The sequence below is a fragment of the Eublepharis macularius genome, chromosome 9 (assembly GCF_028583425.1).
Source record: "Eublepharis macularius isolate TG4126 chromosome 9, MPM_Emac_v1.0, whole genome shotgun sequence".
Classification (NCBI taxonomy): Eukaryota; Metazoa; Chordata; class Lepidosauria; order Squamata; family Eublepharidae; genus Eublepharis; species Eublepharis macularius.
This window is the reverse complement of record NC_072798.1, coordinates 92,565,564-92,584,768: the sequence shown is the minus strand read 5'-3', so window position 1 is coordinate 92,584,768 and position 19,205 is coordinate 92,565,564. Positions and strand designations below refer to the sequence as shown.

Here is a 19,205-nt window from a genome sequence, read left to right as displayed (position 1 = left end):
TACTGCTTATTGGGTCTCCTGCTGATAGTTTTGTGTAATTTAATGGTATTATAAAATACTCTATAGCATGTTGGACTACTCAGATATTTTTTGTACATTGTGTTGGACTCTTTTGCTAATGGTGATATTTTCTTGAGGCACAAAGAACTTTTCGTTTGTGCTGGAGAAAAGCACGTCTATTGGCAGAATGGATCTGCAGGACCAAACCTATTATTATAGTAATTCTTTTAACAGCCCTATAAGTTCAGTTGATATTGTTACCTGTCTGTTGAAAGTGGACAGTTAAGTGAGCTTTGCCTAAATTCCCCTGGGGAGTTCATGACTGAACAAAGATTTGAACGGAAGACTTTCTGGCTCGCAACTCTTATGCAATGTCATAATGAATATTATGCTGATCTTGGAGAGTAACAATATTTTTTTGATGTTAAAGCTACTTCCCTGAAACCTAAGGATGCATTCCTATGTAATGATCTTTCAGAAATTACCTTTTTTGTATATTCATTTGAGGTACCAAGGTTCTATCCAGGGCTTTTTTTCTGGGAAAAGAGGTGGTGGAACTCAGTGGTGGAACTGAAGACCGCACAGTGAAGTCACTTTGGGTCAGCTGGAACAAGGGGGGAGTTTTTTTAAAGTTTAAAATGCCCTCTGCGGAAATGGTCACATGGTCGGTGGCCCTGCCCCCTGATCTCCAGACAGAGGGGAGTTTAGATTGCCCTCCGCGCCACCGAGCGGTGTGGAGAGCGATAACTCCCCTCTGTCTGGAGATCAGGGGGTGGGGCCACCGACCATGTGACCATTTTTAGGAGGTGCTGGAACTCTGTTCCACCGTGTTCCCGCTGAAAAAAAAGACCTGGTTCTATCCATTTGGTGGGGAAGATCGTTGGTTCCACGGACAAAAATATCGACCTCACTATGTAGGCACTTGAAAAACAAACAAGGACTTTTGGAATCTAAGTGATAGTAAAATTTTCTTCTTTCTAAAATGTTACTGAACCGAGGCATTCAGTGCGATTAAGAACATTTCGTGTAATTAGAATGTACCACGAATATCCAGAAAATTAATCTTCTCTTTGCCTCTCTTGTGTTTTTCAGGGACTCTAACCGTCATGTTAAGATAAAGCAGAAAGGTGCAGTGCTGAACATGCTAAAGAGGTTAGACAAAATAAGGTTCAGAGGTCACAAGAGAGATGAGTTCCTTGATATAGCAGAGTCTCCCAATGCTTCAGATACCGAGTGCGGAGACGATGTCCCTATGAAAATACCTCGTACGTCAGGAAAAGACAGTGATGAACTGAGAGACCCTGTAAGTATTTTAAGCTGTTGACATGTTCTTAAGGAATTTTTTTAAATGAAAAATGGGGAAACTGTTCCTTACAGCACAGCTATGGTTCTGCGTTCGTTTGTGTCTCGTCCCTTGTGTAGACATCATGTGTGAAGAAGGTTTGTTTTCCTTAACTATGATTGAGCATTACAATAATATAATAAGATTCGATTTATATACCTCCCTTCAGGACAACTTAACACCCACTCAGAGCGCTTTACAAATTATAGTATTATTATCCCCACAACAAAACACCCTTTGAGGTGGGTGGGGCTGAGAGAGCTCTGAGAGAGCTGTGACTGACCCAAGGTCCCCCAGCTGGCTTCAAGTGGAGGAGTGGGGAATCAAACCTGGCTCTCCAGATTAGAGTCCTGCCGCTCTTAACCACTACACAAAACTGGCTCTCTGAATATTTTAAAAAATTGCTGCAAATGAAACTATTGTTTGAAGTGGGCCTATGCTAGTAAGCATAGTTCAGTGTTGCATCTGAAAGCAGCAAAACATGGTTAAGGCAGCTTTTCTGTGTCCTTGCTTTCAAGGCAACGAGTAGCTCGTACTGATGTCACCAGAGCAGTTGTCATTAAAGCAACAAACCATGGTTAGAGAAAACCATGTGTGTGTTATGTGCCATCAAGTTGCTTCCAACCTATGACAATCCTACGAATAAAAGACTTCCAAAATGTCCTATCATTAACAGACTTGCTGAGATCTTGCAATCTGGAGGACGTGGCTTCTTTTATTGAGTCAAGCCATCTCATCTTGGGCCTTCCTCTTTTCCTACTGCCCTCCACTTTCCCCAGCATTATTGACTTTTCCAGGGAGTCTTGTCTTGTTATGATGTGACCAAAGTATGATAGCCTTAGTTTTGTCATTTTACCTTCTAGGGAGAATTCAGGCTTGATGTGCTCTAGGACTCACATATTTGTCTTTTTGGGTGTCCCTGGTATCCACAAAACTCCATATTTCAAATGAGTCAATTTTCTTCTTGTCAACTCTCTTCATTGTCCAACTTCCACCTCCATACATAGTAATGAGGAATACCATCATTTGGATTATCTTGATCTTGGTCCCCAGAGAGACATCCTTATCTTTAAGTATCTTTTCTAGTTCCTTCATGGCTACCTTTCCAAGTGCCAGTCTCCTTCTCACTCCCAGTCCACTCCATTTTGGTCGATGATTGAGAAAATCTTGAACCATTTCAGTTTCCTCATTGTTAACTTTAAATCTGTGTAATTCCACAGTAGTCGTTGCCTTCTTGATGTTCAGCTGTAATCCTGCTTTGGCGCTCTCACCTTTCACCTTCATCAGTAGTCGTTTCAAGTCTTCGCTATTTTCTGCCAGTACCATTGTGTCATCTGTCTACCTCAAATTGTTAACGTTCTTTCTGTCAATTTTCTGAATCTAATCCAGCTTTCCTTATGGAGTAGAGGTTGAACAGGTAGGGAGGTAACATGCATCCTTGTCTGACACCTTTTCCAATTGGAAACCATTCTGTTTCCCCATATTCTGTCCTACAGTGGCCTCTTGTCCAGAGTACTGGTTGCGCAGCAAAACAATCAGATATTGTGGCATCCCCATTTATGTAACACTATCCATAGCTTCTCCTGATCCACACAGTCATAAGTTTTGCTGTAATCCTCTGTGGCGATCCCATAGGACCCGGGTGGCATTGCTGAACCTCCAACAGCCTGGCTGGGCGTAAACATGGCCATGTCAGAGGTGACACTGGGATGGTACTGGAGGGGCAGGACTTGCTGGGCGGGTTGTCCAGCTCAAAAGAGAGCTGGCAGTCTGAGGAGGAGGCCACAGGAATCTTGGGTGCAGAAGCCCTCCGTGCCTTCGGGGCAGTTGGGGAGACTGCTACAGATCTGAGACAATAGGGAAAGGGCAGCAGAGCCACAGCAGGACAGAGGCAGTGTGGGATGCACACAGATGGGTGGATAGAAAGCCCAGAGCCACAGCAGGAGGCCAGGATTGGTGATGAAGCTGGTTAGAGGCATGGGGAATCCAGGGGCCTGAGATACAGACTGAGGGAGAAGGCTTCACTCCCCCCCTCCCTCCTCTCTGTATGGGCACACCATGTCACAGCAGTTTAATAACGGTTTGCAGTACACGGTTGACCTTCAACCCACTGTGGTGTCCAACCGTTCTAAAGGTGGATTATGCTAATGGTGCCATACTATATTTTGGAGTGAGATGGAGCAGGAAATAGAGAAAAGAACAGAAGCTGGGAAGACTGAAAGAGGAAAATAGAGTTTTAAGAAATGAACATATGAGGCTGCTTTCAGAGTCTGGGTTCAACCCTGATGTATGTCTAGTGATGGTTAGAATCAGGGCTTTTTTTCTGGGAAAAGGGGTGGTGGAACTCAGTGGGTTGCCAGCACAGGGTGCAACTCCTGGCGGCAGGTGATGCCCCTGGTACCATATGCGCATGCACAAAGTGTGCGCAGGCTTCCAGGACCGCACAATGACATCACTTTGGGTCAGCTGGAACAAGGGGGGAGTTTTTTAAAGTTTAAATCGCCCTCAGCGAAAATGGTCACATGGCCAGTGGCCCCGCCCCCTGATCTCCAGACAGAGGGGAGTTTAGATCGCCCTCATTTTCAAGGGCTGTACATTTTCAAGAGGTGCCAGAATTCTGTTCCACTGCATTCCGGCTGGGAAAAAGCCCTGGTTAGAATAAAATGCCTCCAGTTAGATGCGGAGTATGTTTCTCTCCTCATGGAGCAGTAACAGAGTCTTTGAGCAAGGGAAGTGAGTGCAGAAAGGCTATGGAATCCAGGCCCTTGCCCAGCTTGCTAGTGTGGCTCTAGTGTGTGGCACATCTCCTGTGAGATCCCCACCCCTGGTCCTGGGCACACTTCCCTGTTCTAAAGTGTTGTGGAATTGCTTGTTTCAAGCTTTTCAGGTTAAAAATGCCTTGCTCCGTGCCATGACACAGTCAGGCTGTGGATAGTTGAGCTGTTAGAGTGACTCTGTGGTCTGACCTTGATGATGTGAATTAGGATGCTGGTCAAGGCATCTGATCTGAGTCAGGACCATTTCATTTTACTCACAGAGCAGAGAAGCGCTGAAAGGCTGTTTTTTTTTTTTAAAAAAGGTTTGTTTCTGTATAGCTGACTGCATCCGATTGACTTAGTACACAGATTTGACAGCCTTATTTTCTTCTTCTTCTTGCTCATTTAATGTAACTTGGTGCATGAACTCAGGTTTCATGTTAGTTTACTTGTCAGCCCTGTGCGCAGTTGGTAAAGTGAATGGTACGGGCACTTAAGATGTTTTCTTTCTATAAGACGCCACGTAATGCTGAATAACTGTATAAATACAAAGCATTATGATCGCTTACAGTGTGCATTGAACACCTTCTGTAGTTAGTTTTAACATGATTAAGTTACTCTTTCTCTACATTCCTTAGCCTTGTTAGAAATAAAATTAAAGCTTAGGAAGAAACGTGCTGAGTGATCCAGGTAGCCTGATCTCATCAGATCTTGGGAGCTAGTCAGGTTCTGTCCTGGTTAGTACTTGGACCATGGAAGTCTAGGATTGCTACACAGAGGCAGGCAATGGCAAACCACCTCTGAACATCACTTGGCTTGAAAAACCTATGGGATTGCCCTAAGTTTGCTGGAACCTCACAGAACTTTCCACCAACAACATATATGCATGGCGTTCAAAGGCACTTAAAGTCTCTTGACTGATCCCTCCTGCTCTTGTCTACATAACCAAGTTACCTCTCAACCAGTCCCAGGGTGGGATAGCTTTCTGTACAGGCCAGTAAGTCACAGCTGCACTGCCCCTGCAAACCTAGATTCCAAACAGTAATTTATTCCGGTTTGCAGAGCCAGCGCAAACCCTGGTTTGCTGGTTCTAATGTAATGCCATCCCTGGGATTTGTTGAGAAGTGGAAGTAACTAATTATTCAGAGATGCACAGACCCCTACATATTGCCTTCTTTAATGTTTTAAGAGCCTTGATTCATCCCCCATCCTTATCCACCCCTCCCTCCAAAATCTGGGTTTATACTGTTCTTTTATTCTAGTGTTTTACATTTTTTAAAACATTGCTCTCTCTTTTTGCCTTCTAGTTTAAGACATTTCTTAATTGATTTAGAGAGTAGTCCTTGGCAAGTCTACTGAGAATCGTAAAGTCCACTCAGTGGGGCTTACTCACAGGCAAGTGTACTTACAGTGAAATCCTAAGCAGCGTTGCACCAGTCTAAGCCCATTGAAATCAATGGGCTTAGACTGGAGTAACTCTGCTTAGGATTTCACTGTTAGTGTACTACAAATGTATTCCTTTACATGAAATGCCAGGGAAAATCTTTTTTTTTACTTCTCAGAGTTCTGAATGGTTTGGCTGTGGCACCATCCTGCATTGTTTGGTTCCCTTTCATATGGAATGTTAGAAGAAGGAATGTTAATCTCTCTTTTGGAAATGAGGCTTAATTACAGACCAAGTCTTACCACCTCACACTGAATGTTTCCATGCCAACCTTCTCTTTTTCTTTATTGTAGAAATCAATCCACTTCTTTTTAAATTGACCCATGTGATCCAACTAACTTTGTTTTAATAATTAGTTACTTCTGCAGGTCTTTTTTTCACAGAGAGATAGACACGAACTTTTCCCTCCTTTCAGCTTAAAAGGGTAACTTCTTCAGGATTGGATGGATACTTAACCCCCCCGCCCCCCGTTTTGTTATCTTTGTTATCAGTGAAGACAAGAAAACTGTGATACAAAAATCAACTGCCAAATAGAAGAACAATTTTTCCATTCTTACCGGTGGCATGTGAGAAAAGCAAAAATCAAGCCTGACATTCCTTTGATCTCATTTTACTTCCTGAACCAAGCTATTGAATATAATATATTCACCTCTATATATAAACACAAGTGTCCTGACTGATTCATCATCGCCCAGTCCAAACCCCTGGATCTAGAAATGTGAAATTTGGGAGAACGTTCCTTTCGTGATGTAAAGGCTCACTAAGAAGGGATTTTAAGAAATTCGCCCCCTAAGGGGGTAAAAAGGGGTCAAATGTGTTTTCCCATAGGGATACAGCTTCCCTGTGTGGCTGGCAGGGTGCTCCCCCCCACTAACTGCCAACTCAGCCATTCTTCCCTGAGGTCATTTGCATATGTGTCCTGATTGGTCATCATCCCAACATTCTAAACAATATACAGGACACATGCAGTACCTCAGGAGACATTCAATGACTCCCAGTCATTTTTACCTCCCTGGGAGATAAAAATACACCTCCCAGTCTTCCCCTCTAGGGTTGCCAATCTCCCTGTGGGGCCTTGCTTTCCTGTGTGGCTGGCAGGCTGATGGGTCAGCTGTGGAACTGGGTTCTGAGGTAAAAATCAGGTAAAGGAAACTGCGGACAGTTGAAGAAAGACAGTACAAGACTCCTGAAAAGGGATTTTATATAAAAGTCAGTATGGAAACTGAGTTTTTAAATGTTCATGGGGAGATGGTGCACGACCTTTCTAGGGGCCATTTCAATGCGAACCTCTGACATGAACCTGCCAAAGTGCCCACCATACCACCCCTCCCTCACTCCAACTCCACCTCCCACCTCTTGCAGCCATCACCTCTTACTGCCCCCAAGAAGCCTCCTGGCAGACTTTGTATAAGATATAACGATGCTAAAAGGAGGAAGCAAGGTAGAGATGTGGCAAAGAAATATGAACATAGTACTCCTGTGGTGCACTGAGCAGCAGTGGCCAAGTACCAGCAACTCCCGAGTCCAAGGGAAAGGTGACCATCCCTGCAGGCCTGGGCACAGTGGTGAGGACGACCCTAGCAGACCTAACAGTCACGATATACCCTGATATCGCCACTATCACGGAGAAGTCCATGGAGTGGCTGTGCAAGTGTGCCACTCTGACCCCCAAGAAAGACAAGGCTGCCATCATTAATGAAACACAACTTAACTCCCTCGAAGGGGCAGAAATGGAGTACAACTCTGTGGACTCAGTGGTGCAAACGGATGATGCGGTCCACTACCCTGTGGAGTTCCTCAACATGCTCAGCCCTCCTGGCTTCCCAGCCCACAAGCTTCTCCTCAAAGTGGGGGCTCCAAAATGGGGGAAAACCACCAATGAGGTCTCCAAAGAGGTCCTTCAGTAGAAAAAAAGGTTGTACGTATTTTTCACTTTATTTATTGCACTACAATTTTTTCCTTTATAAGATCTCTTCAATGAATGTTACATTTTGAAATTCACTTCATCAGTTTTCAGCATCAACATGCTTCACTTTATTCAAACACCTTTGTGAAGCTCAGGTACTACGCTATTATACTACCAAACCAACTCACCTCCCCACAACCAAAATTTTTTACATACACTTAAATATTATAACTGGATTTAAAGTAGTTAAATACCGTAGCAAAGCACGGGCATCAAGCTAGTCTCCGCCATAAAAACAAATTCCTGCAAATTCCTGATAGATACTCTGTGTTTCCCAGCACTGTATTGTAGAAAAATGGTTGTGTTGCAGAACTGTTAATTATTCTAATAAGGGTGGGCATTATTTGCCCTGGAAGTGGCTCAGGGTACATTTTCCCAGCTGCTCTTTGCGAACCCTGGACTTCATTTATAATTCAAACCATTTCTGCGCCATCTGTTAGGAGCTTTGTATTTCTGCTTTTTAAGTACAATACAAATACATCTGCATCTTTGGGGAAAGAGCAAGTATGAAACAATGCGCTCCAACACTAGATTCAGATTGCTAATAAAATGAAATACTTCGGCATTCAGAGTACAAGGACAGATATGAAGCCCTGGCTTACAGCTTGCAAGAGGACACATTGCACACGTTAAGGTGTTGCTTCTAATGGTATCTGATAGACGGTGGAATTTGAGCAGGCTGGCTCCTGCGTATCGAGTTGTGTTAAAGTGGATCTAATACACCATTCTTCCTAGATAAGATGGCAGAGTAAGCATTTTTCTAAAGGTGACACTGCAGCCCTTGCTTCTTAACTCTGATTCCAGTGATGGGAACACTTGTGATTTTGCTGCTCTTGAAATGCGTAGCTGTGATGTAGGTTTACACAAGAAACAGATTATACTGAAACAGGGTGACACAAGAGTACTATCTCAGCTTTATGACTAGACTCGTAAGAGTTACTAGCCCACCCAGGCCTCCCCAGAAGCCCATGGCACGTGGAGCTTTTGAGGCATTTGACCATAATAATTTGAAAGTGGGTGTTGCATTTTTTCTGATAGGGATGTGCATAGAAAAGAAGTTCAAATGGCAAAAAACTAGAGATGGGCATGGACTGGGAAAAAGGCAGTTGGTTGTGGTTCGTGGTTTGTCATGTTTCACGAACCATCTACTGGCATGAAATTGCCCAGTTTGCAAACTGGTTCATTTGGTTTGGGAATATGTCACTTCTGGGGCAGCAGAAGGTCTGCAGAAAGCCCATCCCCCCATTGCCTAGGAAATTGATTGATTGGCGCCAGGCTGTCTACAGTGACAAACCGAGAAACAAACCAAATGAATAGGTCTAAAAACCTATTAGGTCTAAAAACGTTCACGAACCAAAAAACTCGGCCTGGTTCATGACAAACTTTGGTTCATATTTCAGTTCGTGCCCTCCTCTACAAAAAACTAACAGTTGTTTAAACTCGAGGCCTCTTCTGAGCCTGAGGCCCAGGCCAAATGGCCTTCCCTGATCCAGCCAAACTGTCAGCCCTGAGCTCACTAGCCTTCACATACCCATGTGAGTCAGTTTGGTGTAGTGGTTAAGAGCACAGTACTCTAATCTGGAGAACCAGGTTTGATTCCCCACTCCTCCGCTTGAAGCTAGCTGGGTGACCTTGGGCCAGTCACAGCTTCTAGGAGCTCTCTCAGCCCCACCCATCCACCTCATAGGGTGTTTTGTTGTGGGGATAATAGCATACTTTGTAAACCGCTCTGAGTGGGTGTTAAGTTATCCTGAAGGGTGGTATATAAATCAAATGTTGCTGCTGCTGCTGCTATTATTATTATTATAGTTAGTCATTTATGACATCATTCATCATTGGTGAATAGGCAAATACTTTTAACCTGTTCTGTCTTCCAGTGTAATATTCAATTACTCCCACTAGTTCTGTAGACAAGAACTTAAAACTCAAGACTTGGAGATTCTGATTTACTGTGTGGTTGCAGTAGAGAAGAAAAGAATGTTTGGATGGCACGAAGTTTAACACCAGGAAATTGTGTGTGATTTTAGGAAAGATTAAACGCTGGAGATCTGCACAGCTTGTTCAGCCTTGAATTTGCTGTCTTGACCGTTTGTAGCAAAGTGGGAAATGTTCACAGATTCCGAGATTGCACAGTGTCTTAAGTCCATGTGCCCCTCCCTGCAGTTTTCATGAAAGCTGTAATAGATTACCTTGAAACACATTCTTAGTGAAATTGTTAACATTCTAGCACAAAATGTTTGTCGAACTGTGCAAAAGGTTTTGTCAAATGGACTGGAGAGAAGCTTATGCAGTATTCCAAGACAAGGAGCATTCCAGTTTGACCTAGCAACCTGTTGCGTGATGACATCCTGGACTTTGAAGATCTGCGCACCTTGCTGTATTTTCATAAGCAACTCTGTTACCTTCATGAACTGGGGGACCTGACGCTATTGCTCAGAGGGGCTTCATACTGAAAACATAACTTTCATGGTATTCTTCAGCCCCAAGAAATGCATTTCTTTTTCCTTATGTCTTTATTGTTGATGATGTGTAATTTTACAGATGTAATACTGTCTCTCTGAGCCAGTGTAAAACTTTTGAGGACAAATGACTGTATGAGCTAGTGCAGTTGTAGTGGTTAAGCGTTTAGTCAGGTTTAAGTTCCCACTCTGCCACGGAAGCTAGCTGGGTAACCTTGGGCCAGTCACGAACTCTCAGACTATTCTTACTTAGATGGTTGTTGTGGGTTTTCTGGGCTGTATTGCCGTGGTCTTGGCATTGTAGTTCCTGGCGTTTCGCCAGCAGCTGTGGCTGGCATCTTCAGAGGTGTAGCACCAAAAGACAGAGATCTCTCAGTGTCACAGTGTGGAAAAGATGTTGGCAGGTCATTTGTGTCTACTCAGGAGGGGTGGGGTTGAGCTGAGTCATCCTGTAAGAGTTTCCCAGGGTGTGGAATGCTAATGGCGGGAGGCTTCACTGTACCCTGAGGAGGTTCTTTTGCATCTGGATTGGGGCTTGATGTGCTAATCTTCTCTGCAGGGCTATTGTTGAGTATAGAGTGTTTTGTTAGCCTGGTGTTTTTCAGAATTGGAAACCATGCTCTGTTCATTCTTAAGGTTTCTTCTTTCCTGTTGAAGTTTTGCTTATGCTTGTGAATTTCAGTGGCTTCCCTGTGCAGTCTGACAAAGTAGTTGGAAGTGTTGTCCAGTATTTTGGTGTCCCGGAATAAGATACTGTGCCCTGTTTGAGTTAGGCTATGTTCAGCCACTGCTGATTTTTCAGGTTGTCCAAGTCTGCAGTGTCTTTCATGTTCTTTTATTCTTGTCTGGATGCTACGCTTTGTGGTCCCGATGTAAACTTGTCCACAGCTGCAGGGTATACGGTATACTCCTGCAGAGGTGAGGGGGTCTCTACTGTCTTTTGCTGATCGTAGCATCTGTCGTATTTTTCGGGTGGGTCTGAATACTGCTTGAAGGTTATGTTTTTTCATAAGCTTTCCCATCTGATCATTAATTCCTTTGATATATGGCAAAAACACTTTTCCTGTAGGAGACTGTTTTCCTTGGTTGTTTGATTCATCCTGGGTTTGATTGCTCTTCGGATTTCATTTCTGGAGTAGCCATTTGCCTGAAGTGCGTAGTTTAGATGATTAATTTCCTCATTGAGAAAGTGCGGCTCACATATCCGTCTTGCACGATCCACTAATGTTCTCATTATGCCTCTTTTCTGTCGGGGGTGGTGATTGGAGTTTTTGTGTAAGTACCGATCAGTGTGAGTTGGTTTCCTGTAGACCTTGTGACCTAACTGAAAGTTTGCTTTGCGGATGACCAAGGTATCCAGAAATGGGAGTTTTCCCTCGATTTCTTTCTCCATTGTGAATTGTATGTTCAGGTGGATGTTGTTGAGATGATTCAAAAACCCCATCAATTCTTCCTCCCCATGGCTCCAAATGATAAATGTATCATCCACAAACCGGAACCATACACTAGGTTTGTGGGGTGCTGATTCTAGAGCTGTTTTTTCAAAATGTTCCATGTAGAAGTTTGCTATAACTGGGCTGAGAGGGCTCCCCATGGCCACCCCATCCATCTGTTCATAGAATTCGTTATCCCATTGGAAGTAACTGGTTGTCAGACAATGATGGAATAAGGCTGTTACATCCTCTGGGAAAATCTGATTAATAAGTGCAATAGTGTCTTTTACTGGAACCTTGGTAAACAGGGATACAACATCAAAATTGACAAGTATGTCTTGTGGATTGAGTTTCAGAGAACTGATTTTGTTGATGAAATCTGCTGAATCTTTGATGTAAGATGAGGTTTTCCCGATGTGGTCCTGCAACAGATCTTCTCTGCAGGGCTATTGTTGTGCTATTCAGGGCTATTCAGACCCACCCGAAAAATACAACAGATGCTACGATCAGCAAAAGACAGTAGAGACCCCCTCACCTCTGCAGGAGTATACCGTATACCCTGCAGCTGTGGACAAGTTTACATCTGGACGACAAAGCGTAGCATCCAGACAAGAATAAAAGAACATGAAAGACACTGCAGACTTGGACAACCTGAAAAATCAGCAGTGGCTGAACATAGGCTAACTCAAACAGGGCACAGTATCTTATTCCAGGACACCAAAATACTGGACAACACTTCCAACCACTTTGTCAGACTGCACAGGGAAGCCACTGAAATTCACAAGCATAAGCAAAACTTCAACAGGAAAGAAGAAACCTTAAGAATGAACAGAGCATGGTTTCCAGTTCTGAAAAACACCAGGCTAACAAAACATTCTATCCCCGACAATAGCCCTGCAGAGAAGATTAGCACATCAAGCACCAATCCAGATGCAAAAGAACCTCCTCAGGATACAGTGAAGCCTCCCGCCATTAGCATTCCACACCCTGGGAAACTCTTACAGGATGACTCAGCTCAACCCCACCCCTCCTGAGTAGATACAAATGACCTACCAACATCTTTTCCACACTGTGACACTGAGAGATCTCTGTCTTTTGGTGCTACACCTCTGAAGATGCCAGCCACAGCTGCTGGCGAAACATCAGGAACTACAATGCCAAGACCACGGCAATACAGCCCGGAAAACCCACAACAACCATCGCTCTCCGGCCGTGAAAGCCTTCGACAATACATATTCTTACTTCACAGGATATTGTGAGGGTAAAACGGTGAAGAGTATAATGTAAGCTTCTTTAGGTCCCCAGTGGGGAGAAGGGCGAGGTGAAAATGAAGGAGTGGGTGGAGAGTGCCCTCAAATCATGGCTGACTTATAGCGACCCCTGGTGGGGTTTTCATGGCAAGAGACTAACGGAGCAATCCTAAGAGGAGTTACTCCCATCTAAGCCCCTTGAAGTCAATGGGCTTAGACTGGAGTAACTCCGCTTAGGATTGCACAGTAATGGAGGTGGTTTGCCATTGCCTGCCGCTGCAACTCTGATCTCCATGGAGGTCTACCATCCAATTACTAACAAAAGCCAAGCATAAAATTTTATGGGTGAAATTCAAGGTGTTGTTTTTGACCTTTAAAGCCCTTTAGCGGACAGGGACTGGCATACCTACGGGACCATATGTGCTTCGGAGAGCACTGAGATTAGCTGACAAAAATCAACTAGTGGTCCCAGGCCCCAGGGAGGCTAGACTGCCCTCTACCAGAGCCAGGATCTTTTCAGTCCTGGCTCCAACCTGGTGGAACTCTATCAGTGGATACATGGGCCAGCCAGGATCTTCAGCGAGCCTGCAAGACAGATGTTCTGCCAGGCATATGGTTGAGGCCAGTCCAGCAGTCATCTGGAGAGCCTCCCAGCCGGCCTCTTGCTAGGGGGGGGCATTAGACATCTGCCCCCCATATGAGTTACAACTTAAACTGAGTGGTCTGTTCCCCTCCTTCTCCCACCCCTCCGTGTGTTACTGGCAGAGGTGGGTTGTATGGTCGCTGTTTGGGGGTGGTGTTTTATGGAAATTCTGTGGTTTTATTGTGAATTTTAATGTAAATTATGTTTTACTGCTGTAACCTGCCCTGAGCCCACTCTCAGGGAGGGTGAGATAGAAGCCCAACGAATGAATGAATGAATGAGTGAATGAAATAGTTCCTGTCAGTGGTCTGGCTGGGGGTGGTGATCAGAATATAGCCCTGGTTACACAGTGACCCTTTCTTCCTGAAATGCAGCTGCTTTGTCAGACGAGGGCTGGTTTTCTCCTCCTCCTTCCCATGTCTTTCTGGATCCAGGGCTGTTCGTCCACATGGATCCCACAACCCCAGGTTTAATCTTTCCAGTTGTTGAAAGGGACTACTAGAGATATGGGAAGTCAGGAGAAATCCCACGTCCACCAGCATAATCTGCTCTCAGATGGCTTCATCTAATTCGGCGTGTGCAGTACTTTGGTCATAATTACCAACAGGAACACACAGTGTTGTGGGTTTTCCAGGAAATAATGAATCAGAACATTTCCGAGAAAATACTATGTTTATGTCAGAATGCAATCTGAGTTAGCACGTTTACTTTGACTTAAACATAATAAACACTTTTTCGAGTATTCCATATTAATTTTACGTCCATGTAGCAACAGATACTTTTCCTGCACTTCCAACTTAAGAGCAAAGAACTTGCACAGCATTGGCTCCAGTTTGAGAAGAACATTTGTGAGTTCTGAGCTTGCATGCTTGCACAAAACCCAGGAGAATTGTGTTTGGATCTAGAAGACAGACTGCAAGAAGGCCATTAAAAGGCCGAGGGAAAACTGGAACGGAGGGAGCCATCTGGCAGTGCACATTGGAAGGACAGAAGGGTCTGCCGATCACATGACTGCGGGTACCTCTTGCTCTTTCAGAGAGCGATCCTAAGCTGCTGTATTCAGCATCTTGCTCAGATCTGTTCAGTGTGATTTACTCCCTGGAAAGTGTTCCTAGAATTGCACTGTTTGAGAATTGAGCTCTGTCCATTTATCTTGGAGATGTTTAGAGGATCAATGAGGGAAGCTCCTTTGGAATGTAGGAAATACCTGTTCCTGTTGACCAGGCAACTTTATGCACGTTTGTGGAAGATCCTAATAAGACTTCAGACAGAGGAAGGACATTTTTTATCACAGGACAGCAGCCTGCTGCTGATGGTTCCTATTTCTTCAGCTTTTACTTTTCCTCCATGCTCCAGTACCATGGCTTGGATCCTATGAGTTTTATCCATTATTTCCTGCTGCAGAGTGTGCTTCTACCGCTGCTAAAATTTCCACTGGCTTAAGGGCCTACTGAAAACCATTGATCTTCTGTAAACAGATATTTTAGAGAAAGTCTACTGTGGAACATGCTGCCCCTATCTAGTGCACATGAAACTTGTTTATGGAATCCAAGCCAGTATCCCTCTGATTTGTATAGGGTAAATTGGGTGATTCTCTTCCATTTCAAAGCAGTCTGGAGTTCGCTGGACAGGCTGGTTAGTCTCTCAGGGCCAAGCTACAAGTGACGATTGACACTTGAACGGCAAGTGAACAGACTCACGGGTATTCCTCCCTGTTCACTTGTGCTCCACTTGCACTCCCCTTGATCATGTGATCAAGTGGAGTGCAAGTGGAGCGCAAGTGAACAGGGAGGAATACCCGTGAGTCTGTTCACTTGCCGTTCAAGTGTCATCCGTCACTTGTAGCTTGGCTCTCAGACTCATCCTTCTTATCTACGATATGGGAACAGTAATACGGGCCTTGGTTTTGTGTTGTTGTGCAGATGAACGAGTAGGGATCTTAGATGCCTGCAGGAGGCAGGCAATCTCATAAGGATTCCTGCCTCTGCCCACTAATTGCCAGCTGACTAGTGGGAGGTGGCAGGCCTGGGAGAAGTGCCCGTGCTGGAGGAGGCAGGCTGGAGAAATGAGCACACATGTGCCCACAGTGCCGGTTGATGATACCACTTCCAGCATGACCTGGAAGGGACGGTGTTGTGTCAAAAACATAGTGAGAACTAAGAGAACAAAGAGAAGAAGGGTGAGTGCCCACCTGCCCCATCTCCCCAACACCGGCTAATTGATGGGGGGACCTGGCAATCCTATTTATGAGGTATGTATGTGAAGCACTGTGAAGTACTGACTGTGCTTTCAAATAAAGCCCTTGCTTCCAAACATTCATTGTTAGGTGTAGATGCTCCATGCGGTCTTCTATTAGTGATCATCCTAGATTTATTTTTAAAGCTTTCATGAAAAAAAAAATTAGTGCCTTGGAAGCACAAACACTCTAACAATTAAAATGTTTTGATTTAGCATTTAACACTCATGTGAGGTCCAGTTTACCCATGGAGGGGCTTGCAATGGCAGTGAGATGGTAGAATGGAGGGCACCATGTCAACGTTGGTAAGGAAGATCATTTGTTAAATGCTGCCCTAATTGAAAACTCTGTAAACAGAAAGCCAGGAAGCAAGCAAAGAATGGGGCTGGAGCTTTTCTTTCCAGTGTGCTGATTTTCTGTTTTCATGGAGGTTTTTTCTTTCCTTATGTAAAGGAATGGTCAAAGTTGGAATCCCCTACCTGGCACATGTGTCTGATTGCGCAGGCGCATGTATTCCTTTGTTGCTCTTCCCGTATCACATGTATGGCAGTTTCCGCTTAGCAGTTGTGCTGTCTCGTTTCAGACTCTTGCACATTTCCATATTTAATCTGTTCTCTGTGTGTGCACTTATCTCTGCGTAGAAGGAAATTGGTGATGTCCAAGGCAGGGGGTGCTTGCTATTAGAATTTTACACTCCGCTAGATCCTGAGCACAGGTGCTCCTGTCCATGGTCTGCAGGGGCTTGAGATCTGCCGTCTCTTTGTTTTTTCCCCTTTCCTTTTGTTTCGCTCTGCTGCAAAATGCATTAGCATATACACGAGGGATTGATGCAGTGTCTGCCAGCGTTCGGCGGATCTGTTTGTATGTTGCTAATGATTGCTTAAAGTCTAATTTTGAGATAATTGGGCTTTATTGACTCTGAATGCTTGTTACTCAAAATGTGTTTCCCACTAATGGGAGAAAGTAGGAATGATGGTAATTTTGTTGTTGTTGTTGGCTGCAGAACGCCAACATTTTCCTCTCTATGGCTCTTGGAGGTCTGAGCAAGTGTAGTGATCTAAGCCTCCTGTTAAAGGAATACTGCTCTTAAGATTAGTTGCTGTTGATTCATTTCAGCCAGCGAATGCTGAGTAAGAGGTTTGTCGATCGGGACTGCGCATGACCTCAAATATATCTGTGTCTTATGCACCGTTTCGTTATTTTTCTTCCGATGTGTCTATAACTGACCCCCATGAGAGAAGCTGCCTTCTCAGCAACCAATATTATTGTTCTTTCTCTCCCTCCCCGATCCCAAATAGGCTGGTCCTGGGACCATCAACATGGCTTCAGGAGTCCCGGATTATAATAGAACAGAGTCTGATAGATTAAATGAGATCAAAGGCCATCTGGAAATCGCCTTGCTGGAAAAACATTTTTTACGTAAGTACAAAAGATTTTTTTTTTAACAGTGATTTGGATTGCATTGTGTGTGTGTACCAGAAATAGTTTTTAATGGTAGCTAATCTTGTCATAAGCTGTTTGTAATGCATTAGTACCACTTGGTATGATTCGCTCGCTTTGTAATCAGCAAACTCTAAAAGTTTCCACATTATAATTTGAGGTCATAATTAAATGGTTTATAAATTTGTCGAAGGGAAGGAGAGGGGTTGATCGGGAGAAGGTGAACCTTTTTGTATTGTCTGCTTGGGCGGTTGATGGATTGTAACAAAAAGCACAACACAGTAGCTTTATTTTCAATACGCCTACCAGATGCAGTGTTGTTCCAGAGCTTTTAACTATTGAAGAGGAGGCCCTTTTTGGTTGCTGTCACTGGGCGCGTTCTTTTGCGGATCTAAAAGTATAAGCATTGTGGTTAAGCCATGGGTATTACCTGCTTTCATTTATGTTCATGATATACAGAAAATGTGTCATGTGTTCCAAGGGTAAAGCTTATTTTTTTCACATGTGGTGGTGATGTGAGTATGCACAGAAACAGGGCTTTTTTCAGTGGGAACACAGGGGAACGGAGTTCCAGAACCTCTTGAAAATGGTCACATGGCCAGTGGTCCCGCCCCCTGATCTCCAGACAGAGGGGAGTTTAGATTGCTCTCCGCGCCAAGGGCAATCTAAACTCCCCTCTGTCTGGAGTTCAGGGGGTGGGGCCACCAGCCATGTGACCATTTTCAAGAGGTTCCGGAACTCCGTTCCACCCCGTTCCAGCTGAAAAAAAAGCCCTGGTGCTTGATATGACTTTGTAAGGTTAACAGCTGGAAGGCTAGTTTTGGCTAGTTTTTGGAAAGCAAAGTATTTTCCAAGTAAACTGGATTGGTTTAGGCAAATTGGGGAGATAGTGAAGTTAGTTAGGCTTACTGCTTTGATTAATAAAAAATAAAAGTTAAGAAGCATATTGGATCCTCTATTACTTCAGAAGGATTATTTGCGAGCAAAAAGGAAGTTTAGTTGTGTGTGTTGGTCTATTTTGAATTGTATTTGGTGATATAAGTAGCTCCTTATTTTTAATTTATTATCATGTATGAAACAATTTTTTCCCCAAAAGGAAAATGTGTTATATGGGTAAGCAAGTGTGCTTGCAAATGTATGCGTTGAATTTCTAACAGGCACCCGATCTCTAAGTCTCTGCACATAATAGCTATATGCAGATTGTAGTGTGTAGCTTGCACAACTAAAATTATATATTTGAAAAACTATCCTGTAGCAGTTTTAACAAAATATGCTTGCTTGTGCTTGTGTAAAGTCAGAAGATATGTCCTAGATTCATTTAAGAATAAGCAAGCTGTGAAAATCTAGAACATTCATAACCAAAGTTTTCTTACACCACGATCCTATCTATATTAACATGGAAGAGGGTTGCCAGCCTCCAGGTGGTAACTGGAGATCTCCTGGAATTACAACTGATCTCCAGGTGACAGAGATCAGTTTACTTGGAGAAAATGGCTGCTTTGGAGGGTGGACTCTATGGCATTATACCATTCTGAGGCACCTCCCCTCCCCAAACCCCACCCTTTCCAGGCCCTACCCCTCAAATCTCCAGGAATTTTCCTGCCTAGACCTGGCAACCCTACTCACTGGTGATCATTTTTCTAATTTTCCATATCCCAATTTTTTAAAATTACTATTTAAATATAAGTTATCTTAACCTTTTCACTTACTACCTATATATACAATTACTTTATTTTCAATTCTTTCCCCTCCCCTTAAAAAAAAAGGAAGAGGCTCTGTAGGTTTTCATATTCTACTCAGTTTTTTATTATAGCCCCACAACCCGTACAGAAGCAGAAAAAAGAGAAGAAAACAGTTATACAAATACCAACAATGCTGGATCCACATGCATCATTGGTCTAGTTCAACTGATAACCTAGCAAACATTTTTCAAATAAATTATGCATAAGACATCATCTTTGCCCGTATTTTTGTTGCATTCTACTCAGCACTGGCTTGGAGATGCATAGGCCTTAGTGCCAAATATAATTTGATTTGAATTTTATCTGAGGTTGCATGTAGCTGTCTTAGTCCAAAGCAACCCCCCAAATAACATGTAATATTTTTTAATTAGGACCAACTCAATTGATACAAGAAATATGAAAGTTTTTGAGTTCTCCAGAAATCTTTATCAGTTTGGATTTGGTTTTAAAAAAATGTGTGGGGGTTTAATAAGACTTATTTTGCATCTTTTTTT

At 43.6% G+C, this 19,205-nt stretch overlaps 1 protein-coding gene across 3 annotated transcripts in view; it reads left to right on the top strand.

Annotated features, from left to right (window-relative positions):
- Window positions 1-19,205, top strand: part of GRAMD4 (GRAM domain containing 4) — a 124,692-nt gene that overhangs the window by 34,868 nt on the left and 70,619 nt on the right. For all 3 annotated transcript variants that reach the window (XM_054988365.1, XM_054988366.1, XM_054988364.1), the window contains exons 2-3: window positions 1,093-1,303; window positions 16,828-16,948. In XM_054988365.1, the coding sequence (XP_054844340.1) occupies window positions 1,093-1,303; window positions 16,828-16,948 (332 nt within the window). The remainder of the gene's footprint in view (window positions 1-1,092; window positions 1,304-16,827; window positions 16,949-19,205) is intronic.